Source organism: Galeopterus variegatus, unplaced genomic scaffold (assembly GCF_000696425.1).
Source record: "Galeopterus variegatus unplaced genomic scaffold, G_variegatus-3.0.2 Scaffold5880, whole genome shotgun sequence".
Lineage (NCBI taxonomy): Eukaryota > Metazoa > Chordata > Mammalia > Dermoptera > Cynocephalidae > Galeopterus > Galeopterus variegatus.
In genome coordinates, this window is record NW_007731991.1 from 10,226 (window position 1) to 26,419 (window position 16,194).

Sequence of the window (16,194 nt, forward strand, 5' to 3'; positions counted from 1 at the left end):
TGGGGCCCAGGCCGGAGCAGGAGGCGCGCGCCGCGCCCGCGGAACCAGGTGGAGCTTCTTCCCCTCCTCCCCTAGGGGTCCGGAGCGAGGCCGAGCGAGCCCCGGCCGGGCCTGGTTAGGGGTGGAGAGTCCCTGACCCTACTCGAGCGGGTGTGGAGAGTTCGCGTGGGGTTGGAACCCGGGCTGTGCCCAAGTGCAGCATGTGTTTCTGAATTTTGAGAATTTTGAACTTCGGAACGAAGTACGAGCAAGTTGGATTTGGAGAGGCAGTGAGGGGATCTCGTGCCTTACCGAAGTCAGAAGTTTGGAGGAAACAATTCTTAAATAAGTTAGGTGCAGGTTGGAATTGGGGTGTGGAGGGCGACGGGCCCCGGAGGATCCTAGAAGTGCTTGGGTTTCTTACCGAAGTCAGAAGTTTGGAGGAAACAATTCTTAAATAAGTTAGGGGCAGGTTGGAATTGGGGTGTGGAGGGCGACGGGCCCCGGAGGATCCTAGAAGTGCTTGGGTTTTGTTGGGTGAAGACCTTGGGGTCGTATTGCTTGGAGAGATGTCGCTCCTGGGCCTGAATGGATCAGTGAGGGGCGGGGAGTCAGGTTGAATTTGAGGATGTGGAGGGAGCTTTTCAGACTTGAGAGCATAGTGGGTTCGGAGAATGAGCTCACGTGTGCGGTTCTTTTCATAAAATCTTGAAAAATGCATGCTTAGCATAGAGCTTGTTAAATAGTGAGGAAGCAATAAATGACAGCTATTTGTATTTATAACTAATAAGTACAATAATACTAATAATAACTAATAGTAAGCTCCGGTAGTGCCCTACAAAAAAGCTGGGTGGGTTTAAAAGTTTTGGAAACGAAAATTGGTTGGCGGAGGCTGCTTCTATCTCCTTGGCAGTGTAGATTTGCTACTATCACCTTCGCAATTAAAAGTTTGTTGCAGGGCTCTTGCCTTGAACTTCTTTGCGTTTCTTACGACCAGCAACCTGCCACTCCTTGGTGCTTTGAGATAGAAAGCGCCCTGTTTAAAACACAAAACAAGACTGTGTTACAACTTAACTTGGGACTCTTTTGGGGACACACCCAGTCAACATAATCTCTACAGCTCTGTTTGATAAAAAATGCTTACTTAGGAAGAGATTTTCATGGAACATAAATCAGGAAAGGCCAGCCATTTGCACTTTTTTTGTTGGGAATTCTACCATGTGTTATTTTCAGTAGCGAAAGGGAGGCATTGCTTGTATATGCAAGTGCAGTGTCTAGAAACTACAGGTTCCAGAATGCAGTTTGTTTTGATTGAAGCAGTTGGAGACACTTGCCACTGTGCTAGGATACCATGCTTTTATTTCTGGGTTTGAGGGGACCTACATCTTGCTTTCTATGTTCTTGTTACTCCTATTAAGCTTTACAATGTCTCTATGAGATAGGTACTTCTGTTTCCATTTTATAGATGAAACTGAGGCCCAGAGAGTTTAAGTAACTTGTCTAAGGATGAAAACCCAATTACATCTGACTCCCTCCCAGATCAGGAATGAAGACCTCCCTAGATGTCATCTAATTTGTAGATGCCATGTAATGATCTCATATGCTATTTAATTTGCTTCAGATTCTTAAGATTATGGTCAAAGTACAAGAATGTTTCTCTGGTCTCTCTACTACTACTATTGATTACATGATCAAATAGGATAGAAGTTTTTGTTTTGATTTCCTAAGCTTGGAGGCTGAAATTTGAACCCTGAGAAGGGAGTATGGCTTGATGATTTGTACAAACTTTTTTCCTTTGAAGAAATTTTTGCCATAAAGCGTATCAGTGATTAAGGAAAAGTTGTCTAAAATTAGATTCCAAATTAGGATCTATCAAGTCACTTAGTATCCACAAGTTACTTTATACATTTATTGGAGGATCATAATGAAAAATATTTCTCCTAAATGTTCTCATTGTTGGATTGTTAAAGGTATACAATTACATGTTTATTCAGCCAAAAAACTATAGAAGAATAGAAAAATATTGCCAAACATGCTTGGGAATTATCTTTTATCTTCAGTGGGTTGTCTGAACCTCTTGAAATTATATATAATATTTTTTAATTTAAAACTTTAATAGGCAGTGCATTCACATGATTCAAATGAAAATGTAAGAAAGTATACAGTGAAAATGTCCCTTCCTACCCCTTATTTCCCACTCCCAGGAAAGATCTTGTTTTTCTTCCACAGTTTATGCATCTACATGAAAACTCAAGTATACTTATTTTATTTTTTGCCTTTATGTACAAAAGGTTGTATATTACACACACTGTTCTGTAACTTGCTTTTTTCATTTAATAATACATGATAGAAATCTTTCCATATCAGTACATAGAAAATTTCTTTATTCCTTTTATAGATGTTTGGAATTTAATTGAACGGCTATAACAATTTATTTAACCATCTGTTGGTGGTTATTCAGGTTGCTTTGTATCTTTTATTATTAAAAATAATTGTTTCTAAAATCGTTATGTAAGTGTTTATGTGCATTTGTATGGAGAGGTCACCTGTAGCTTTCTCAAGATTCTCAGAGTTGTCTCTCATTCAGAGAAGAGAGGTACCAATTAAAAGTGAGTTAGCACTGGTTGAGCATCCCTAATCCTAAAGTCTGAGATGCTCCAAAATCCGAAACTTTTTGATTGTTGACATGACACCACAAGTGAAAAATTCTACACCTGACCTCACGTGACAGATCATGTGTTTCATGCACAAAATTATTAAAAATATTATATAAAATTACCTTCAGACTATGTGGACAAGGTGTATATGAAACATAAATGAATTTTGTGTTTAGATTTGGGTCCCATCCCCAAGGTAGTTCATTATGTATATGCAAACATTCCAAAATCCAAAAAAATCTACATTTTGGATAAGGGATACACAACCTATAGGAGATAAGGGCTGAAAGGGTAATCCATAAATAAGGGCTAAAACACAGACTAATACACACTGAAATGCTAATGGTAGCTTTTAATAGAGAATACAAAAATACCAATTTCGTAAATATTTATATTGTGCTTTTATGAATGGGAGATGACAGAATTAGCAATTTTAGGAATATTCAGAACTATATCGCTTAGTGGTGTTCCTTTGGCATAGATCAGTTGATGGAGGAAAAGTCAGGCCTGCTTTATAATACTAGAAGTGAAATTTTGTAGTAAATGCAGTAGTGTTTAAATGAAATTCTTAAAATATATACATCTTTTATTCTATTGAAACCCTGTATCTCGTTTGGAATTGGATTGTCTATGCAAAAAGTGCAAAAGTTTGTGCTTGTTAAAAGTTTTGCTTGTGCTGGTGACATTTTTGTTTTCTGACAGCTTCTTGGCAAGTTTTAAGGTTCAGAAGCTTAATGATCCCTGTGTAAATGTTTTATTTAATTCTTATATGCGTTGCCTATTTGCTTTTGGATATAGTATCAGTTTTTCTTGTGGATTCGTAAAACCCTTTGTGTGAAGATTTCAACTCAGATTTCAACTTCATGTTCTTTGAGGATCTGCAGCTCATTGTGTATATTGACATATTAAGTATTTGGACCATCTTGAGCAATATTCAGGGATTATGTGATGAGTGTCTGCTCTGTGCCAGGCACTGTTCTAGGTCCTTGGGAGACATCAGTGAATGAAATATTAAAGATCCCTCTTTTATGGAACTTACATTCTAAACTTAGAGACAGTCCTGGTCTATTGATTTAAAAAACATTTACACACAGGTGTGCGTAGGTGGATTTAGAACTATACATAACAGCTACACTTAAGCCTCATTGAAAATTATTAATGAATTTAAGAATTCATTTAGTCTTTTCCATTTGAAATCAAGGATGATTATTCTAAATTATACTGCCTTTTTACTTTTTAGGACAGTTCTTTTTCTTCTACCATGGGTAATGTATAACAGCTACACTTAAGCCTCATTGAAAATTATTAATGAATTTAAGAATTCATTTAGTCTTTTCCATTTGAAATCAAGGATGATCATTCTAAATTATACTGCCTTTTTACTTTTTAGGACAGTTCTTTTTCTTCTACCATGGGTAATGATTGAAGAGAAAAGCTAGACAAAGGCTGATGAATCTTTTAAACTGGCAGTTTAAATTTTTTTCTATTTGTGGTGTTAAAAGTACATTTCAGAAATTGAATCAAATGGCCTGGCCGGTTAGCTGAGTTGTTTAGAATGCCACCTTGTAACACCAAGGGCAAGGGTTTGGATCCCTGTACCGGCCAGTTGCCAAAAAAAAAAAGAAATTTAAGAGATCAAAAAAATTGAATGCCTCATTTATCCTTTTCCTTTATACCACCCCAACCTCCCTGTTCATTTAGGGTTAACATTTATACATTTAAAAAAGTTCCCCTTTCTATGGAGAGCAAGTAATTCTGGTTTATTACTCAGTTGGCAGGTAGTGTTTGCTATATGTGGAGCCTAAATTGCATTTAGGCCTAATGCATAATGAAACCATGTGATTATAGTGTAAAAGGATAGGAATTTCCCTGGTCTGTAAGGGATTGTTTTAAAATGTATAAAACGACTCATCCCTTTATCCTTAATGACACATATTCCAAAATTTGAGAGTGTCATTATGTGTTATACTAATGCAAGAAACATTTGCCTTGTGCTTATGTGTTTTTTAAAACTCATGGTTAGATTACCTCATGTATTTTACCAACTAAGCATTAATTACCATTGAAGGAATAGCTCCAGTCTGTAGAACTTAGAATTGAGCAGCAGGAATTTTTTTTTTGTTAAGAAGATGACCGGTAAGGGGATCTTAACCCTTGATGTGGTGTTGTCAGCACCATGCTCTCCAAAGTGAGCCAACCGACCATCCCTATATGGGATCCAAACACGCAGCCTTGGTGTTACCAACACCAAACTCTCCCAAGTGAGCCACGGGCCGGGCCCCAAGCAGCAGGAATTTAAGAGGTATTTTTGTTTATTCATATTCCTCTCATGGTCTTAACTTCCAGTTAGTCTTGGAAGAGTTGCCCACCTTGAATCCATTTATATCTGAGTTTGCCTAAATATATGATGTAGGACATGTTTGTAAAATTTCATTCCACTAATTCAGTGAGCATTTTTTTTGGCACACACTGTGCAAGATGATACAATAAAGAAAGATGAATAAGACATGGTTCCTGTTGTTTAAGACTTCACAGTCTGATTGGGAAAACACATACTCAAACAACAAGACAGTGGTGAATGAGGTAAATGCATAATGGCAGTAGAGTATAGGAATGGGCTGACAGTCTGGAGGAAACCTAAGGAAGGCATCTGAACTGTATGTTGAAGAAAGAGTAGCAATTTACCAGGTGATGGACGAGGGGATGGCCATTCAAGCAGAAGACCCCTACAAAGATATGAAGGTTCTTGGCATATTCAGAGACTGGCAAGAAGCTGAATATAGGTGGAGTGTGGGACTGGAGGGGGGAAGGAGTAGAGAAGAGACTGAAGAAGTCAGATCATGAAGGGCATTGTAGGTCATGCTAAAAGAATTTCTGACTTTATCCTATAAATGGTGTGGAGCCCTTAAAGATTTTTAAGTAGTGGAATGACAGCACCATGATGTGCTTTAGAAAGACAGTATTGGTTGGAGGAGGAAGGATGTGACTAGAAACTGGAGGGAAGGAGTCCAGTTTGGGGACTGTTTTAGTAGTTTAGGCAAGAGACAAGGAGGGGCTGGACTAAAGCAGTGGCTATGGGGATGTTGCCTTCAGTCGTTTGTTAATTTATTACCGTTTGAGGGCCTTCTGTGTGCTAGGCACTGGAGCTACAGATAAGAGAGAAAGCACGACAATCTCAAAGTGTAGTTGGAAAGATTGGTATGTAAACATGCAACTGAAATATACTATACTAAATGCAATAATAGCTGAGTGCAGTGTATAGTTGTAGGAGGCAATATGGTATATATTAATAGAGCAGGTTAATAGAGGAGGGTCTGGATGGAGACTACCTGGGTTCAAATTCCAGCTCTGCCATTTGTAGCTGCATTTTATTTCTTAAACTCTCTGTATCTTCGTTTTAGTTTCCTCATTTGGAAAATGGGGATAGTAATACTAGCAAAATTGTAAGGTTGTTGTTAAGACTAAATGAGTTACTGCAATGTTTGACATATAAAGAGCTCAAAAGATGTAGGCTATTTTCACAAAGAAAAGAACCTAGCTTGTATGGGTCAGGAATGGCTTCAGTGAAAGATATCTGACCAGGGAAATTAGTACAATTAAAGACATAGGAGCATTGAAACAACAAGGAGAGTTCTAGAGATTGTACATAGGAGTGGCTAGAGCATAGAGTGCATGTGGAAGAGACATGGAATTACAGAAATAGGCAATTTCTGGATAATAGTGGACTGAATGACATGCTAAGGAGTGAGGATCCACTGAAGAGTTTCAAAGGGGAGTTATCTTTGCACCTTAGAGAGATCACACCCTTGGGAGTAATGTAGCACATGGATTAGAGAACCCAAATTCTTTTAGCTAAATGGCTAACTAAGATAAATTGAAAACTCCTCTAGCCACAAATATCCAGAAAAGCTGGATAATCTAGAACAATTCTTTCAAATGCATTCCTGAACTTGTAGGAAAGACAGGAAAATCTCCAGTTTCCAGAAACAAAAATGGAACTAACAACCAAAACTGTAAGCCCTTGAGCCCATGCTGTGTTGCCCTGGAGCAGGGTGAAAGGGTGGAGTGAAGGGTTATTTCTAGTTTTCTATGCCTAGTGGGTTGAGTTTTAACGATGTGCACAACTAAGACTCTGCTATGCTGAGATTCTTGATATACTGCATTCTAGGCAAAAGGGTGGGCTAGAAAAAAAACCTTCCCTCTGACACAGGGAAATAACAAGGAATCTTTTCTTGAAATCTTTGCCTGGGCTTCATGCAAAGAGGAAGTGGAGAAAAAGTTCCCCTGAGAAACTGAAGCACAAGATCTATGCCTTGCTTACATTTGGGACCTGAGTTTATATTGTATGATTCAGGTTGACCCAAGCTGAGAAATTAAAAACTGGCTCCAAGCTCGTGATACCCCTGGGTCACCTGGAGAAAGGAAAAACAAGACTCTGAGGGGTACTCCCATACCTCGGACCACAGAGGATTCTTACAGAAGAAATTAACCCAACTGAAGATGAACTTATAATTAAAAATAACAACAGATGAGGAAACAGTTTTCTATCACAAGTGAGAGTTAGCAGATATAATATGCGGAAGGATTATAGTTCCAAGAACTGGGATAGTAGAATGTCAGTTTGAAAGATNGGGGGGAGGGAGGTTTTGTAATGGGCCACAATAATCAACCACATTGTATATCGACAACATAAAATTTAAATAAATAAATAAATAATAAATAAATAAACTTTATGAGATAAAAAAAAACATAAATAACAAAGGTTATTTTCCATATTCCTAAAAAAAAGAAAAATCTTAGGCAAATATGGTAAAATACTGAAATTTCACAAAGCTGAGGGGAAGATATACAGGTATTTGTTAAATTCTCTACACTTTACTTTTGTTTGAAATCTCTTATTTTAACAAAAAGTCAGAAGAAAAGCATAGAACTTTGCTCTCTGAATAATAAATCAGTAATGTGGAGTGCAAACTAAACAAATTCCTGACATATAGACAAGATAACAGGGAAAAGAGGATAAATGTGAAGGACAGAAAACACAGATAAGTGACATTCCTGAATAAGAGTCCAGAGCAAGTGGAACAGAAGCAATAATCAAATATGGACTACAGAAGCTCAAGAGAACTAGATCTTAAAATGAAGGTTCACCATGGACCAGGCAATTTCGTAAAGAGACAACTCCCTGACCTTATACTGATACAACATCTGCCTCCTACAAAGCACATCCAGGCAGGAGAAAATAGGCTACCTACAAAACAAGGCAGATAAGTTGTCTTCAGAATTCTCCTCTGAATAAATTCCACTAAGTCTAAAATTCCAGATCATAGAGATAAAGAGAGGGGAAAAGGGAAAGTTAGGAAAATGTTAAATTGTACTTATCTCATCTTACAGAAAAAACTGAAAATAGAAATTATTTTCCTTAAATGAGTCAAATGTCTTGAAAAAAATTTTGTTACACCTTATAGAAGTGAAAATCATCCATATGCCTTCCCTCCAAAATATAAATGGAGATTGGTAAGGAAAAAATCCCTATAAGAGGGACTGAAAACAAAGGAAATAACAAAAATGGAAAACATTTTTTAAATTGCAAAAATCAGGCCAATTATCATTTTCAATACTAACTGTAAAAAGGTTTTAATATTCTCTCTCACAAGACACGGATACTCAGGTTTAAAAAAATACAACCACAGCCTTCTACAAAAGGCACTGAAAAGTGATTTGGAAAAGTTTAAGTGTAAGATATAGTAGATAATGTAAATCTATAATTTGTGATAAATACCGTAAATAGGAAGAAAATCATTTTTCTGATGAAAGGATGATTCACTATAAAGATATATATCTGAAACTGTAGAAACAGAGCATAGAAATACATATAAAGAAAAAAGATCACAAAAAATTTTATCTAGAACAACTAGACAAAATCAATAAGGATGAAGTCTTTAGCAACAGTATAAACCAACTAGACCTAACAGACACATAGAAAATTCAACCCAACAACAACAAAATACACATTCTTCTCAAATACACATGCAGCATTCTCCAAAATAAACCCTATGCAAGGCCATAAAACAAGTCTCAATAAATTTAAAAGGACTGAAATCATACAAAGTATGTTCTTCGACCACAATGGAATTAAATTAGAAATCAACAACAGAGGGCCAGCCTTAAACCAGGGGCCGGCCCGTGGCTCACTTGGGAGAGTGTGATGCTGATAACACCAAGGCCACAGGTTCGGATCCCTATATAGGGATGGCTGGTTAACTCACTTGGGAGAGGATGGTGCTGACAACACCAAGTCAAGGGTTAAGATCCCCTTACGAGTCATCTTTAAAAAAAAATGATAATTTAAACTAGCATATTTTAAGTGAATAAAGACATTAAAGAATTAATTGAACCACACTGAGATATCATTTCACCCCAGCTAGACTGGCTATTATCGAAAAGACTGAGAATAACAAATGCTGGTGAGGATGTGGAGAAAAGGGAACTCTCCTATACTGTTGGTGGGACTGTAAATTAGTACAACCATCATGGAAAACAGTATGTAGGTTTCTCAAGCAACTGCAGATAGAACTACCATATGAGCCAGCAATCCCACTTCTGGGTATATACTCAAAGGAAAGGAAATCATATTGAAGGGATACCTGCACTCCCATGTTCATTGCAGCTCTATTTACAATAGCCAACCAACCTAAATGTCCATCAGTGGACAGTTGGATAAGGAAAATGTGGTATATACACACAATGGAATACTCCTCAGCCATAAGAAAGAATGAAATTCTGCCATCTGCAGCAACATAGATGAGCTTGAAGAAAATTGTGTTAAGTGAATAAGCCAGGCACAGAAAGAGAAATACCGCGTGTCCTCACATATAAGTGAGAGCTAAGAAACAAAGTAAGAAAGACTGTAATAAAACATTGAACTTTCAGAAGGAGAGAACAGACCAGAGGTGGGAAAGGGGGAGAGGGAGGGTAGATAGGGAGTAATTTGGGTAAGCGACACAAAAAGTCATTATGATTTGTAATGATGAACATGCTAATAATATTGATTGATCATCACATACTGTACACAAATACTGATAGTCAACTCTGTACCCCATAAATATGTGTAAGTAATAAAAATAACAAAGAAGAATTAAGCGATATCCCAAGAAATGAATAAGACATTATGAAACAGGCACATTTGAAAAAGAGCTAAATGTAATAAAAAATATAGTCAGTGAGGTTAAAAAGCTCAGTAAAAAAACAATAGTTTACACAGGTGAAGAGAAAATCTATAAGGTGGGAGATATGAAGTTTCTGAGAATGTGAAACAGTAAGTTAAAATGAAGGAAAATATGAAAGAGAGATGAAGAGAATTGAAAAGGACAGTTTGGAAGATCCTACATCTGATAGTAATTACAGGAGAAAAATAGATAAAATGAGGGAGATGTGGAATTTGAAGAGATGATGACTTGAGAATTTTTCAGAATAAAAAGACCTGAATCCTTAGGTTTAAGACTCATGAGACCCTAGCAAGAGTTAACAAAACAACAAAACCCTATATTGCAGAGAAACTGCAGAACACCAAAGACACTTAAATGCAACCAAAAAAGAAAAAGGAGCATCAGTCAGACTGAGAGCAGATATATCTTTATCAACCAGAGAGGCCAGAAGAAAATTGAATAATATCTTCAAAGCATCAAGAGAGATCTGAATTTCATACTCAGGTAATTTATTCATGAGTGAGGGCAAAATAACATTTTCAGACAAAAATATGGAGAATTTACTATGCTTTCTTTCGAAAGGACTATTATACTGAAGAATGTACTGCAGGAAGAAAAGTCTAACTTAGGGGACAAAGTAAGATATAAAAAGTCATGGTGAACAAAGAATTTGGTAGGTAAACTAAGCCAACATTGACTCTATAAAACAAAAATAATTATGACTAATTTGTTGGGGGGGCTAAAACCAAGGTGGAACTAACATACAGTACTAGGCAAGGATAAAATGTAAGAGGGGAGGGAAAGTGATCATCATTAAAGAGCTCTGAAGTTATATATATATAGAGAGAAAGTTCAGTAGAAAGAGATTTTGGGCCGGCCCGGTGGCGCAATGGATAGTGCGCCGCTTGGGAAGCGCGGCGGCGCTCCCGCCCGAGGGTTTGGATCCCACATACAGACCAGTTCCCGCTCACTGGCTGAGCGAGGCGCGGGAGCAACACCGAGGGTTGCGATCCCGTTGCCGGTCCCGGTCCGGTACGGGGGCGACACTGAGGGTTGCGATCCGTTGCCGGACAAGGGAAAAAAAAAGACAAAAAAAAAAAAAGAAAGATAGAGATTTTGATTAACTTTAGGCTTCATGTCAGATGTATATTAAAAATTCAAGGATAACCACTAAAAGAAAGGAAATACAATGTATAACTTGATCTGCACATATATAGAGCCATACATCTCCCAAATTAGAGCACATACATTCTTTTAAACAAATTTGGAACATCCACATAATTTTACAAACATGGAACATTTACACAACTTTTCTAAACTCATAATTAGGCACAAAGAAAGTTTCAACAAATATGAAAGATTGATATATAAACCATGTCATTTAACCCCAATACAATTAAATTAAAAATTAATAACAAATATAACCAATTTCCTCTTCTGATCCATGTTTGGAAAATTTTAAAACAAACTTCTAAATAACGGGGGTGAAGAACAAAAGCAAGGGTCAGTTGAAGAGATTAGGAAAGTAACAGCTGATTAAACCTGAAGGATGTAGAAGACAGAAAAAATAAAAAGAAATTAATGGTATAGAAAAGTGAGGATTAGCAAAGTCAAAATCTAATTCATTGAAAATATTTATATAGAATCTATATTATTGACAAACCTTTGGCAAGACTGATCAAGGAAAAAGAAAAGCAAGAAAGCATAAATAATGTTAGGAATGAAAAAGGGAATACAACAGTAGATATCATAAAGATTTTTAAAAACCCGTAAGTATAGAATATGGAAAACTTTATGCTCATGGATTTGAAAAATTGGATAAAAATAGTTTCGTAGAAAAATACAACCTATCACAGCTGTATCAAGAATAAATAGAAAATATGAATAGAAATGAAGAAATTGAGGAAATAAAATCTGATCACTAAGTAATATGTGGATGCAATGAGCAAAATCCAGAATGTGGAAACTATAGGACAAATGGCACACCTTCTCCCACAAATAAATTATGTGAAAGAAAAAAAAAGCAGGAGAAGAGAAACCTATAGATTGATTAAAAGACACAACCAGTTTAAGTGTATGAATTTATTTGGATGCTACTTTGAAAAAACTATGAAAACATTTGATGGGAATTTGAATACTGGCTGGATGTTTGTTGATATCAAAATTATTAAATGTTTAGTATGACAGTTTTCTGGTTATATAGTTTTAAAGAGTCCTTTAAGAGAGAAATGCTAAAATGTTTATAGCGAAGATGCTATGATTTTTGGCATATGCTTCAAAATAATTCAAGGGGAGAGGGCAGGTAATGATTTGGGGAAGAGAGAAAAGATTGACAGTAAACTGATTACTGAAACTGGGTGATATGTGGGGGTTCATTATTCTGGTCTGTAATATGTTTTTGAAACTTTTCCATAATAAAAAGCAGGAAAAAAATTCTATTAAAGCAGTACCAGACACAAAATGGTTTTACAGGTTATCCAAATATCGAAGGATGAATGATTATTATGAAGGCTATTCCAGGGAATTAAAAAAATGTTTCCAGACTTGTTTTGGGGAGTGTTTACAATTTGATATTAAAACCACACAAGGACAGTATAAGAAAGGAGAAGTACAGGTGAATCTCATGAATGTAGATTTAAAAAATCCCAAATGAAGTATAGACTGAACCTAGTAGTGTATTAAAAAAAAAAAAAGACCAAGTAGTTTATTCCAGGAATGGGAGTTTGGCTTAACATTAAGAATCTAGTGTAACTCATCATACTAATAAAGCAAAGGAGAGTAAAAGCATATGATCATCTCAATAGATGCTCAAAAAACTGTTTGACAAAATTTACCATTTATTCATTATTTAAAAAAAATTTGAACACTTGCAATAGAAGGGAACTTGTCAATAAGGATGATTAGTGGCCATGAATAGTCAAGATAACTTTGAAAAACATGATGGCAGACTTGCTTTATCAAATACCAAGCTATGATAAAGCCATATTAATTACAACAGTGAGGTATTGGTGTCAGGATGATTGAAAAACTAATGTTACAGAATTAAAGAGCCCAGAAATATGCCCTCAAATATATTTGAATTTGGTGGATGGCAGGTGGCATTACAAGTCAGTGGGGCAAGGGTGTCTTTTTCAGTTGTCATGGATAGTTAGCTAACCTTGTAGAAAACAAGAAAAAAATTAAATCTTTGTATCACACCATATTCAAAAAAATCCAAGTGGATTAAAAGTCAAACTATAAAACTTAGAAAATGCTAGGAGTGTATATGAAAATGGGGTAGAGAAGAGTTCTTTAAACATACACACAAAACATAAAGGAAATGATAATTTGATCATTAAAATTAAAAACTGATAAAAGATAAAGTAAGAAGACAAACCACAGGCTTGGAGAAAGTATTTGCAACGAAATAACTGACAGAAGATTAGTATCCAAAATATATGAAGAACTACAAATCACTAGATACCTCATTAGAAAAATGGTGAAGGAATTTGAATAGGCATTTCATAGAAGAGGATAACAGAAAGGCCAGTAAACATCTGGAATGATGCTCAACATCGTTAGCAGTCAGAAATTCAAATTAAACCAATGATGCCATCAAACTGGCATAATTTATGATTGATGAATTATAATGGGAATCTGTATACTGCTGGGAGAGTATAAGTCAGTACAATCACATTGTGGAGTGGTTTGGCCATACCTAGTAAAGTTAAAGAGACACATATATATACACACATACATACACACACCAGAGGGTACTTCAATTTGTGGAAAAATGGAATTAAAAAATAATACGAATCCTTCCATGAACTTTTTGAAGCCCCTCATATATATACATATACTCGTATATACACACACATGCACACATACACGATGCTCATTACAACATTGCAGTACTGGAAAAACTAGTAACAGTTGTCCTTGATAGAACAAGGGATAAAGGGATAAATTATGATTTCTACAGCTGTTATAATGAAGGAACTAGGCATTTATGTATCAATGTGGGTAAATCTTGAAAAATGTTAAGTTTTCACTTAACTTTTTCAAGTTGGAAAAGGATATGTATCATTTGATACCATTTATATAAATAAAAAAGGTACACAAAAAGTAGAAGTCATATTTCAATAGGTTAAGGGATGAGAAGTGGAGAAATAATCAGCCAATACAGATTATTCTTTCAAGGAGGTTGATAATGAAAAGAAGGGAATAGGGAGAGTGAACGAGGGAAGGAAAGTATAATCGTATAGAACCAAGAGCAAAACAGATTTTACTCAGAATTTGGATTTGGAATACTTTTGGAGAGCCTGCATTCTTGGGGTTTGGGCAAAACTTAAAAATCTAAGTGATAGAGGCCTTATTTCTCTTTTGATGTGTACTGCAGGAACAGTAAGCTGCCAGTTTGGTTATAAATTGCTACAAGTTTTTCCAGGGGCTGGAAGTATTGATCTCATCTTTATAGAAAGCAGGTCGTGGATATAAGTTATGATTCATAGAAGAAGGTAGAGGCCAGGCCTACAATTACTGAAGCTGTTTGTTCATTTTAGCTGTAGATATGGAAGATGATCCCCAAATTGTTAAATTGTAAGGATACATGGTTATTGACATCTAAACATATCTACCAGGAGCTATTTATTTTTTCCAAAATAAATGCTTTAGTTCCTCCATGAGTAATGTACATAAATATGTTTATTTCCTGTCTTACACATTACCTTATATACATTTAGCCTACAATATTTTGTAATAAATCAATTGTCAATACACCCTAACATTGCAACTGTAGGTTTCTTTTCCCCGTTATTTCTTTTCTTCCTGTTTTTGCATGTTACCATCTGCCTTTTTGATACTTAGCCATGCTAACATAAAAGGTACTTTTTAGAGAAATGACTAGTTGTAATATATATATATTTCCATCACCTAATGTAGATTTTGGCTAGTTTTATACGATGTCTTGGGCTTTGCTAAGCCCATGGCTTACTTTTGAGTCTTTGGCTGTGCCCACTGTTAACCATTGTGGAAAATGCTTCTGTAATGTGTAAACTAGTCTGGAAAATGTAGAAATTTTTAACTTTCTTGATAGTGATTTGAATTTGCTTTATGAATGATTCCCTTACCTGATCTAAGGTGAAATTGTGTTTTTTTTAAAAAAAATGGAAATCACTTTTATTTATGTAGATCATGTATTTTAGGGAAGGGGAGTAGATTTGAAGTCAGAAAACCTGATTTTGAATCTCAGCTCTACCACCTTTTTCTGATTGATCCTGGCAAAGCTGCTTAACTTCTTTGGGTTTCAGTTGTCTGGTCTGTAAAAAGTAAATACCACGAATCACACAGGGTTGTTGTAAGTCTTAAATAAAAATTATATGTATGGAAATACTTAGTAATACAGTGCATAGCGCTTAAGCATTCACTAAATGTTAATTTACTAATGCTGTTTTTCTGACTTTATTGATTAAGCTGTTTTAGGCCCTATACTAAATAGCTTTTTTTTTTTAACCCTATGAGTTCTGTAGCCTGACTGCCTAAATTCTGCTTCTTTATTTACTTTACTAGTTTTTTGACTTTGGGTAAGGTGTTAGGCTTTTTTGAGCCTCTGCTTCCCTATGTATAAGTGGAGACGATAATGGTAACAGCCTCAAAGGATTGCTGCAAGGTTTAAATAAGATAATCAATTTAAAGTATTTAGCAGTGATATTTAAACAGCACAATCAGATTAATGAAATGAGATAAGCAGTTTTTAAAAAAAGGAATAGAATAAATATTAACAGTGAACTGTTTCGGTTTTACATCTGTTTTTGGGTGTGCACTGGGGAGTGATGTAAAATGTATTTCTTACTGTAGATTGTGTTCAAAAAAGTTTGAAAGCTATTAGCTAGGTACTATCTAGCAGTTCATAGTATGGCATCAATAAATGTTAGTAACAATAGTAATCTTAAATCTGTAATGGATATGTACTATCAAATAAAATATATATTGATTTGGGAATCCAGTAGCACATATATTTTATCACATCTGCTACTGAAAAATAATTTGCGTTTTGTCATTTCTAAGAACTTAAACCGAGCTTTTGGGGGCTAAGAAATTTGGCCTGAAGTGCTGAGACCTGGAATAAGATTTGGGGAAGATGGCCTAGATTTTCATTGTGCTGAAGTACCTGGCATGTAGTAGGTTCTCAAATATTTGTTGGATGAATAGGATAAATGACTTTATAGTAGTCTCAATTCAGAATTTCCCAACTAGTTGATCTTTAACACCAGTCTGGTTGATTCATGTACTGTTCTGTTGCATTTCTGTCTCTAATACTATTATAAGACCTCTTATATGAGGGTACTTTATTTTTTTTTTAATTTTTTTTTTTT

The 16,194-nt window shown here is 35.7% G+C and overlaps 1 protein-coding gene across 1 annotated transcript in view; it reads left to right on the forward strand.

Annotated features, from left to right (window-relative positions):
- Positions 1–16,194, forward strand: part of RNF169 (ring finger protein 169) — a 97,400-nt gene that overhangs the window by 1,311 nt on the left and 79,895 nt on the right. Inside the window, exon 2 of the mRNA XM_008590154.1 lies at positions 11–114. Within this exon, the coding sequence (XP_008588376.1) occupies positions 11–114 (104 nt within the window). The remainder of the gene's footprint in view (positions 1–10; positions 115–16,194) is intronic.